The sequence below is a fragment of the Staurois parvus genome, unplaced genomic scaffold (genome assembly GCF_062004578.1).
Source record: "Staurois parvus isolate SC_StPar_1 unplaced genomic scaffold, SC_StPar_1.0 ptg000941l, whole genome shotgun sequence".
Taxonomy (NCBI): domain Eukaryota; kingdom Metazoa; phylum Chordata; class Amphibia; order Anura; family Ranidae; genus Staurois; species Staurois parvus.
The window spans coordinates 673,688-684,694 of NW_028318737.1; the positions used below are offsets into that span (position 1 = coordinate 673,688).

Sequence of the window (11,007 nt, forward strand, 5' to 3'; positions counted from 1 at the left end):
ACAATTTAAATAGCACATTGGAAAGGTCAGGACTCATAATATTGGTATTCAGTTATCAGTGGAAGATTAAATGTTTACTGTAGACAAGTTGCAGAGATCCCACACCGCTGCCTCCCATCTCCTGAGACTGCACTCAGTGACTTGGGTCTGAGACTATACAGACATATCCCTCCACCCGGCACAGCCAGCAGACCACAGAGCAAGGAACCCTGGGAGAAATGTTCTGTCAGAGATATAACTAGATCTGGGCATGGGGAAGGACACCCAAGACACACACCCCAGGTGCCTAGGTCTAGTATCGCTTGTGCTGAAAAACATTTTTCTGCCATCTGATCCCCAGAACCTCCATAAATCCAGTCTAGATACATAAATTGTGTCTGCAGCACAGAGAAGGAAGATTATCCGAGAGAAATCCAGGAATACAGGACGGGGAACACAGCTCAGGAAAGTGACCAGGGGATTACAGGCTGATATCACCCAGTCCCCGCCCTACTCTGGTGTCAAAGTCCTACCTTTTCCCAGAGGTTATGTTACTCCATGTGCTGGCATCCATCTTGGATTTCTGCTGAGCATGGTGGGAATCTTTTATGCCTTCAGGTCTCTGAGGTCCATCCCCCAGAGGGGAGTGGCTGAGTACATATAAGCCTGTGATCCGCACATGCTCTTTGCACTTGTGTCTTTGTCTTGCTACAGCTCTGTGTATACTCTCGTGACTCTTCTGGTATCTGACTCGGCTTGTGACTAAGACCATTCTCTGTGTTTTCCTTCGATCTGACCTTTCGTTGCGGAACCCGGCCCGTGACCTGTGATTCCCTGTCTACTGTTCTGTACCGTTTTGTCCCGTTGTTGTCGACCCGGCCTTCCTGACTACGCTATTGTCATTCTTACCAGCTACACGCCATTGGCGGCGGCCATTACTGCAGCCGGGGTGTCTCGGGGGCCGCAACCTTGTTCCTGGCTGCGTCAAGTCCATCCCCACCATCAGGGGCCCTGGTGAAGGGCAGCCTGGGACTTAGACTCCGCGCCCTGAGGGACTTTGGTCTGTTGGTGGTGGTTGTCATCAGCCAGTGCGTTACCCTGCCACTAGGCCTACCTGTCCGTTCCACAGCCCTGCCCTGACATCTGGACCAATCAGTGAGCAGTATGGGTGGAGGAATGGATTTAGTGTTCATGACCCACCTGTGCTGATCTCTGTAGGAGTGTCCTCCTCTATAAATGTCCCCGTTATTCCATCCTCCTCCATAGACTGCTGATCATCCCTCACATACGCCTCTTCTTCTGCTTTAACCTCAAATTCTATATTGATTGGATCTCCACTCTAAATCAAGGAAATGAGAGAAAATATCATCTGTAAAATTTAAGATTTATGATTGTGACATCACATAAAAAATCCACACTTTGTCTCCACAAGTTCATGTTCTAGATGCTCCATCACACCAACCTTGTAATAGTGAGGGATGGTGTGACCTTCCTGTGTAGAATCCCGGGAATACAGAGGACGGGGACATCTCTCTGGTGGGTTCCTGTAGCTGGATGACTCCACCATGGTGTCCTGGTACAGATCTTTGTGTTCTTTTAGAAGCTCTGACTCCTCCATCCCCCCATCCTCATCCTCCTCCTCCTCCTCTTTTATCTCTTCTTTAACCTCAACTTTAGGATCTCTCAGGTTTCCACTCTGAATATATAATAAAAATGCCATCAATGGTAACAATGCAGATAATGTACAGAGCTAATGATACTAGAAAGAAAATTATAACCACATATCTTTCTAATCAAACTAATAAGACATATAATATAGACAAATTCATCGGCTGTAATAGGAAATATGTAGTCTATCTATTAGAATGCTTCAAACAGTATGTGGGTCGTACCACGAGAAGGTTGAGGGACCGTCTCCGGAACACATTTATAATATTAAAAAAGGATATAAGGAGCATTCCCTCTCCTCACATTATAGGTGATATCAGAAGAGAGATCCCTCCTCACTTATGTTCATAGGGATACATACTATCATCCCGCACTGGAGAGGGACATATAAGACTCGGGCAGTATCCCAACTGGAGACCAAACAAATTTACGAGTTAGGTACCCTGCACCCGGCGGACTCAATATTGAGTTAGATGTTAATTGTTTTATCGATAATAGTTCATTTCATTTGAACATTCTTTAATGTGTACTTTTAGCATAAATATTTTAATTCTTGTGTATTATTCTTACAATACGGTTATATTCATATCATATGTGATTTCAGTCTTAGTACATTCGTTAACACTCATCGGATCTTTTGCCAAATCCTTCTGATGTCCATTTTTTGTTCTAAAAATTTTTTTTTATATAATTATTTATAATTTTACTATAATGGACACCAGTATATATTTTACTTATTTTATTATTTGAATACAAAAGGTGTTTTAATGGTATCATTATTTGACTTTATTATTTTTTTATTATGATTTTGCTGATATTCTTATACAACTTTTTTCTTCTTTTACTTATTAATTATTAATATCCTTTATTGATATTAATATACAACACTTGATCAATAATATTTAATGTAGAGCAATCACTTCCAACACTCATATAAGTGCTATACTTTTGACATCTGAAATGGTTTATCTAATCATATAAAGCATTACCACACCTGCATCACCAATATATTTCAATATATTAGGAGTTTTTATTATATTATACTCTTTTGACATTTAGAATTTAAGGTAATATACCACATAAGCGAACAAATGTACATACTCTTTTTATCTATATAAAAAACCTCTAGTAAAATGGCGCATCAGCGCACGAGAGTAAGCAATCTGTTTAGGCTTCAGCAAAATGTCGCCGGCTTGATACGCATGCGCCATTCTGCCTATTTAAAGCCTTATGTCACGTCATGGTGCCAATGGTATCTTCGTCTGATGATGTGCGTGCGCACGTAACGTGTAAGGAGGAGCCAAGTCACGCCGTGATGTCACGCCATCAAAGCATCATGGAGCTCCGGTGGCCATCTTTATTCGGGGGCGACACCCAGTACCAGTTCATTACCTCCAGAGAGGGAGCCTCCAGTTAACCCTTGTGAGCTGCACCCACCTATCCCTTAAGGGGAACTCTGGACACCCCTGGATCATAAACATTTAAAGTCCGAGGACCCATCCACCTTGAGAGGAAGCCTTTTTCCACAACTGGCTCAGATGACTACCTTGATGACACCAGGATATAAGATATAAAACGCACTAATATTGCGCATCTGGTGAGTGCGCATTTCTTCTGTTTCCACGAGCACAAGCACCAATTGAAGCTTTTGGGACTATATGGGCACTATCTAGTCACTGACACAAATTATTTGCCCCATATATTTATAATTGTATATTTTCAGTCACTGATACGAACTATATGTCATATTTATTTATTTAGTGTGAGCTCTGCACTTATATACTTTATGTTCATTTAAAGGTTTTATCTAGTTACCTTTGTGCTAATCTGATAACTAGTCTCCATTTGAATTTTTTAAGTGCGTTCACATATATTGTTTATTTACATAACATTTTATTATTTATTGTTTATTTTTACCTCCCTTTTATATGAATCATTATTTTAGCGCTGCACTATTTTATTTATTCTATTGTAAGGTTTATGTTGGTTACCTTCAGTGCTTAGCTGCTGACTGGATAACACTCGCTTTGTACATTTTATTCTAACGTACAGATCCTAATGATACTATCAGTGATTGCTCCTCATCTACCTGATGATGGTGAGGGATGGTGTGACCTTCCTGTGTGGAATCCCGGGAATACAGAGGACGGGGACATCTCTCTGGTGGGTTCCTGGTATTAGGTGGCTCCATCATATCCTTGTGTCCGTCTGAAAACTCCTCCATCACTCCATACTCCTCATCCTCCTCTTTATACTCTTCTTTAACATCAATATTATCATCCCCGAGGATTCCACTCTGAAAGATATAATAAAACATTCATTGTAACAAACATGCTGTGTATAAATCACAACTACCAATAATTGTCATCATCTACCTGATGATGGTGAGGGATGGTGTGACCTTCCTGTGTGGAATCCCGGGAATACAGAGGACGGGGACATCTCTCTGGTGGGTTCCTGGTATTAGGTGGCTCCATCATATCCTTGTGTCCTTCTGAAAACTCCTCCATCACTCCATACTCCTCATCCTCCTCTTTATACTCTTCTTTAACATCAATATTATCATCCCCGAGGATTCCACTCTGAAAGATATAATAAAACATTCATTGTAACAAACATGCTGTGTATAAATCACAACTACCAATAATTGTCATCATCTACCTGATGATGGTGAGGGATGGTGTGACCTTCCTGTGTGGAATCCCGGGAATACAGAGGACGGGGACATCTCTCTGGGGGGTTCCTGTAGCTGGATGACTCCACCATGGTGTCCTGGTACAGATCTTTGTGTTCTTCAAGAATGTCTGACTCCTCCATCCCCCCATCCTCATCCTCCTCCTCTTTTATCTCTTCTTTAACCTCAACTTTAGGATCTCTCAGGTTTTCACTCTGAATATATAATAAAATGCCATCAATGGTAACAATGCAGATAATGTACAGATCCTAATGATACTATCAGTGATTGTTTCTCATCTACCTGATGATGGTGAGGGATGGTGTGACCTTCCTGTGTGGAATCCCGGGAATACAGAGGACGGGGACATCTCTCTGGTGGGTTCCCATGACTGGATCCATCTGTAGGAAACACACACACTGACTGAATCCATTGTTTCTATGTGTTTATCAGATGATGGGGGATCTAGGTGGATCCTCCGTACTGCTCTCTCCTTTACAATAAAGTCTCCTCTTACCCGGTGATGTGAGGGGCGGCTGATTGTCCATCATGACGTCCTTGTAGAGATCCTTGTGTCCTTCTAAATACTCCCACTCCTCCATGGAGAAATAGACAGTGACACCCTGACACCTTATAGGAACCTGACACACACAATGATACAGTCACCATCCAGACACATCCCTTGTCTGTTACTGGAGAATGTCCCAGAATTCCCGGCACCGCTCACCTCTCCTGTCAGCAGCTCAGTGATCTCTCTGGTGACTTCTAGAATCTTCTTCTTCTTTCTCTCTTCTATCAGGGAGGGAGGTGGAGGCAATGTGATGTCATATGATCTCCAGACTTCACAGGAGGAAAACTCTACATCTGAACACAAATAGTCACATCAAATGATATTCCCAGAATCCTCCTCACCTCTCCATTCAGGTCTCCATTTTATTAAAGTCCCACTTCAGGCTGAGGTATAATTCCCCCCCACAGGACCCCCACACTACGCAGGGTATAAGGAATTCTGATGTAATTATACACAACGCAGGACCAACAGTTCTGTTTTGCTTATGAGGATGCCAAGGGACCACCACATCCTAAGACCATAGAATAAAAAGAAAGGAGCCAAATGGAGGGACATTGGGAGGAGCTGTGAGGTCAGTGTGATGTCATAGGATTCTCTGACTCTGGATGGAGGGACATTGGGAGGAGGAGCTGTGAGGTCGGTGTGATGTCATAGCATTCCCTGACTCTGGATGGAGGGACATTGGGGGGAGGAGCTGTGAGGTCGGTGTGATGTCATAGGATTCTCTGACTCTGGATGGAGGGACATTGGGAGGAGGAGCTGTGAGGTCGGTGCGATGTCATAGGATTCTCTGACTCTGGATGGAGGGACATTGGGAGGAGGAGCTGTGAGGTCAGTGTGATGTCATAGGATTCCCTGACTCTGGATGGAGGACATTGGGAGGAGGAGCTGTGAGGTCAGTGTGATGTCATAGGATTCTCCATCCCCCGCCAATTTTAAAAGTGGTAAGATCCTTTGGTATAGACTGATGAGGTGAGAAGGTGACACCTCTCCACAATGAGGAGAATGTTCCGGCCCCGGAAGTGGGGGAATGTTCTGCCCCTGAAGGGGTTAATCTGGGTTCCCACATTATATATGTGTGTATCATCATCTGCTGGAGATAAAAGACATCACAGTGACTATGGAGGAAGAGGATGGACATGACTATGGAGGAAGAGGACGGACATGACTATGGAGGAAGAGGACGGACATGACTATGGAGGAAGAGGACGGACATGACTATGGAGGAAGAGGATGGACATGACGGGGGTTACTGGGTGTAAATAGGAAATAACATCTTATTACCTCCTCTGCTGCCACTTCCAGCAACGTCTCCTCTCTGCTTCCTCCCAACTCAGCTCTCACCCGGAACTTCCTGTCTGTACCTGACATCACTTCCTGTCTGTCCCTGACATCACTTCCTGTCTATGTCTGACATCACTTCCTGTGTGGGTAGAAGTGAGATCCCCACCTTGTGGAGCTCAGAGGAACTGCAGCCCCGAGAAGCGTCTGGTAGTGTGACCCCGGCCTTGTGCTGGGTGTGTATGGACTGTAGATCCTTGTGTAGGGAGGAAATGACTCCTATCTGTGACTGCTGTAACCTGCTGACTGGCATCTCCTGTGAAATCTGACACTTGCACTGGATACACACAAGGCAGTCAGGAATTTCAGCCCCTCCCTTCTCCTCTCAGACTGTAATACAGAGAGAGCCAATAAGAAGAGGTATTTAAGGAGCCAATGACAGGGACTTTCTCAAGCAGGAGGTGCAGCTGCAAAGCATTGTGGGATATGCAGTCCTGAACAGAAATGGCCTGATAGGCTGATATGAGGGATGGAACTACAGAGACCAGCATGCTTAGTGAGAGCAGAGTGAAGGACTCCATCTTGTTTTTCCTGAGGGGAGGCAGTCTGCATGTGGCAGGAGACAGTCTGGACCTGGCAGAGAAGTGCTCAGGGTCAGTTCACTCCATGTTTAGGTATCTGCATCAGTCAGGGAACATCCAACCTGAGAGATGTGGCCTACAGTACAGTGCCTACACCGACAGTGTGAAGGGCTCATCGTGAGGTGACCACAGGAGCCGGTCATTTCCAGGACCATGGTTTGGGCCTTAGTCCCAGGATCTGGTGAGAGGGATTTTGCCCCCTGGCAGATGACAGGAACACGGCACACAGAGACATGACACTTCTCCCATACTCACCAGGCACTGGGTTGTGTAGACGGTCCTGCTATACAGACACAGTGTTTGCTTTGCTATACAAATCCTGCCACGGGATTACAATGATACTTTACCATAGGAGTGTAAGTGCACCAATGAAAGTGTCTCGCTGAAGACCCCAACATTCATCCTGTTACCAAGAGACTGAAGTTACTGGTGCCATACGGGCACGCGCATGCGTATTCAGGCCTCTATATTGCATGGTGTGGGAGGGAATAGCTCTACCTTGGAAAGTAGCTATGAAGCATCAGTTGGGCGCAGTGTTTGCCTATTGGGCTTGTGGTGTCGGGGGTTAGAAGGGAGAAGTCTGACACCACAGAGAGTCATCCTTCTGCTCTCCTCCAGGCACACCTAGGATCGGCACAGGGGGTGATGCCAGTTAGAGGGGTGGGAGATTAGTGAACATTCTCTCCTGGATCTCCCCTTCTTTCATTGAACATTTACTCCTGGATTTCCACTTCCCATGGTGAACGTTCACTCCTGGATTTCTCCCTCCTGGAGTGAGCATTCGCTCATGGATCTCCCCTTCCTTTAGTGAATGTTCGCTCCTGGATCTCTCTTCCTTCAGTGAACATTGACTGGTGGATATCAGAGGATTATTATTATTATATAGTATTTATAAAGCGCCAATAGTTGGCTCAGCGCTGTACATTACAAAGGGGGACAGAACATGTGACAGAACAATAACAATACAATGCAAAACATGAGGGGATCGAGGGCCCTGCTCTTTCGAGCTTACAATCTAGGAGGGAGGGGGTGGTGGCACAGGAGGAGATAGCTGTGGGGGATGGAGTGGTAGGAAGAGTGGAGGAGGTCGGCAAGTTAGCAGGGGGTGGGGTAGGCTTCCCTGAAGTGATGGGTTTTCAGGTTGCACCTAAAGGAGAGGAGAGTAGGTGATAATCTGATGGGTTGGGGCAGGGAGTTCCAGAGGATGGGTGACACCCTGGAGAAGTCCTGGAGGCGGGCATGGGAGGAGGAGACCAGGAAACTAGAGAGAAGGAGGTCTTGTGAGGAGCGGAGTGTGCATGGTGGATGGTACTTGGATATTAGGTCGGTGATGTAGTTCGGGGCAGTATGGTGGACAGCTTTGTACGTCAGTGTTAGGATTTTGAATTTGATACGTTGCGCAATCGGAAGCCAGTGGAGGGATTGGCAGAGGGGGGTGGCGGAGATGGAGCGGTTGGTAAGGTGAATGAGTCTGGCAGCCGTATTCAGGATTGACTGTGGCGAGGCAGGCCAGTGAGGAGGGAGTTGCAGTAGTCGAGTCGTGATATGATGAGGGAGTGGATGAGCTGTTTAGTGGTTTCTGGGGTTAGGAACGTGCGGATTTTGGCGATGTTGCGGAGGTGGAGTCTGCATGTTGCGGAGGTGGAGTCTGCACGAGTTTGTTAAAGATTGGACTTGGGGCTGGAAGGATAGGTTGGAGTCCAGAATGACACCAAGTACTCTGGCCTGCGGTGCGGGTTTGATGGTAGCATTGTTGGACGTGACGGAAAAGTCAATGGGGGGTGGTGTCCGGGCTGGGGGGAGGACAAGAAACTCGGTTTTGGAGAGGTTCAGTTTAAGAAAGTGGAGTGACATCCAGTCAGATATGTCGCTCAGTAGGTGTGAGATTCGGGCAGAGACCGAGGGGGTGAGGTGGGGGGTTGAGAGATAGATTTGTGTGTCGTCGGCATAGAGGTGATAGTTGAAGCCGTGAGAGTGTATGAGTTGGCCAAGGGAGGAGGTGTAGATGGAGAAGAGAAGGGGCCCAAGGACAGAACCTTGAGGGACCCCAACATAGAGGGGGAGTGAGGGGGAGGTGGTAGCATTATAGGTAACGCTGAAGGAGCGTTGTGACAGGTAGGATGAGAGCCAGGAGAGAGCAGAATCTCTGAGGCCGAGGGAGTGTAGTTTTTTGAGGAGGAGGGGGTGGTGGACTGTGTCGAAGGCCGCAGAGAGGTCAAGGAGTAGGAGCACTGAATAGTGGCCATTAGCTTTGGCGGTTAGCAGGTCATTGGAGAGTTTGAGTAAGGCGGTTTCGGTGGAGTGTAGGGGAATTAAGCCGGACTGTAGGGGATCGAGGAGGTTGTTGTCGTTGAGGTGAGAGCTTAGGCGGGTGTAGACTAGGTGCTCGAGGAGTTTAGATGTAAATGGGAGCAGGGAGATGGGTCTGAGGTTGTTCGGGTCATTGGGGTCCAGGGAGGGCTTTTTAAGTATGGGGGTGATGTGTGCATGCTTCAGAGGGGAGGGGAAAGTGCCGGAGGGGAGGGAGAGATTGAAGATGTGGGTGAGGGAGCGTAGGATGGAGGGGGAGGGAGGTCGTAGGAGTTGTGAGGGGATAGGGTCGAGGGGGCAGGTGGTGAGGCGGGCATCAGAGAGGATCTTGGAGACTTCCTCGATGGTAGTAAGGTCAAAGGTGCGGAGTGTTGGGGGGGCTTCAGTATGAGGAATGTAGGGTGGGGTGGAAGTGGAGGTCAGAGCAGTTGTGGGGAAAAAGGAGAGGGGTGATGAGGGGGTAGCTGAGTGAGGGAGAACGGGGTTGGAGGGAGTTTGAGCAGCGACGAAGTCCCTGAGGGTTATGTCGAGGGGGAGGGGGGATGAGGGGATAGCTGTGTGAGAGGGGATGGGGTTGAGAGGGCGTGTGAGTTGTGGCGATGTCCTTGTGAATTGTGTCAATCTTGTCTTTGAAGTGATTGGCAATCTCAAGGGCAGTGAGTGAGGTGCTGGGTGGAGGTGGGGGTGGCGAGAGTAGAGAGTTGAAGGTGGAGAAGAGTCGGCGAGGATTGGAGGAGAGGGCCTTGATGAGGGTCAGGAAGTAGGCTTGTTTGGCTGTGTGGAGGTATAGGTGTGGAAGGCAGATTTGTAGCGGGTAAAGGCTTGTTGGGATTTGGTTTTGCACCATCGTCGCTCCAGGGCACGACTGTGTCATTTGAGGGTTTTGGTGTGATCAGTCTGCCAGGGCTGGAGCGGTCGGGGTCTGATGTTGCGTGTGGTTAAAGGCGCTAGTGAGTCAAGGGCTGTTGACAGCACGTTGTGGGGAGACATCAGAGGTCCATCAGCTTCATCAGATGACAGGAGAGACATTAGAGGTCTATCAGCTTCATCTGAGAACAGGGGAGACATCAAAATGTCCATCAGCTTCATTGTAGAACAAGGGAGACATCAGAGGTCCATCAGCTTTATCAGAGGGCAGGGGAGTCACCAGAGGTCCATCAGCTTCATCAGAGGATAGGCAGACATCAGAGATCCATCAGCCTCATTGGAGACAGGGGAGACATCAGAGGTCCATTAACTTCATCAGAGGACAGAGGAGAAATCAAAGGTCTATCAGCTTCATTAGAGGACAGGGGAGACATCAGAGGTCCATCAGCTTCATTGTAGGACAAGGGAGACATCAGAGTTCCATCAGCTTTATTGGAGGACAAGGGAGACATCAGAGGTCCATCAGCTTCATCAGATGAGAGGAGAGACATTAGAGTTCTATCAGCTTCATCTGAGAACGGGAGAAATCAAAATGTCCGTCAGCTTCATTGTAGAACAAGGGAGACATCAGAGGTCCATCAGCTTTATCAGAGGACAAGGGAGACATCAGAGGTCCATCAGCTTCATCGTAGGACAAGGAAGACATCAGAGGTCCATCAGCTTTATTGGATGACAGAGGAGTCATCAGAGGCTGTCACAGATCCCACCCACATGCACACGGCTACAGCGACTAGCTAACCGAGGCGTGCACGTCTGGCCGTGACTTGGTGTAAAGAGGGAATGAGGGGGACTTATTTTGTCACAGCCCGCACTACCTCTCCTCTCATATTAGGACCCATGCAGTTTATGTTGTCTATATGGAGGAGGTGTAGGGTTACATTCATCCTAGGCTCTAAGTGTTCCCCCTTGACCAACATCATTTTTAATCCAAGTCTCCCAGATAGTCTGGCCATTGG

At 47.2% G+C, this 11,007-nt stretch overlaps 1 protein-coding gene across 1 annotated transcript; it reads right to left on the reverse strand.

Moving 5' to 3' along the window:
- Nucleotides 1-437: 437 nt before the first annotated feature.
- On the reverse strand, nucleotides 438-1,699 carry LOC149441848 (uncharacterized). The gene is made up of 2 exons (XM_089656831.1): nucleotides 1,442-1,699; nucleotides 438-1,318 (listed from the first exon to the last, which is right to left on the reverse strand). The coding sequence occupies exons 1-2, from the start codon at nucleotides 1,697-1,699 to the stop codon at nucleotides 1,169-1,171; spliced, it is 408 nt and encodes a 135-aa protein (XP_089512957.1). The 3' UTR covers nucleotides 438-1,168.
- Between the last annotated feature and the right edge of the window lie 9,308 nt (nucleotides 1,700-11,007).

Excerpts from the sequence above, each read along its gene's own strand:
- LOC149441848 (XM_089656831.1), bottom strand. The coding sequence starts at position 1,699 with ATGGCATTTTTATTATATATTCAGAGTGGAAACCTGAGAGATCCTAAA. Across the intron at positions 1,319-1,441 it reads CCATCCCTCACTATTACAAG|AGTGGAGATCCAATCAATAT; the intron begins GTTGGTGTGATG and ends TCCTTGATTTAG.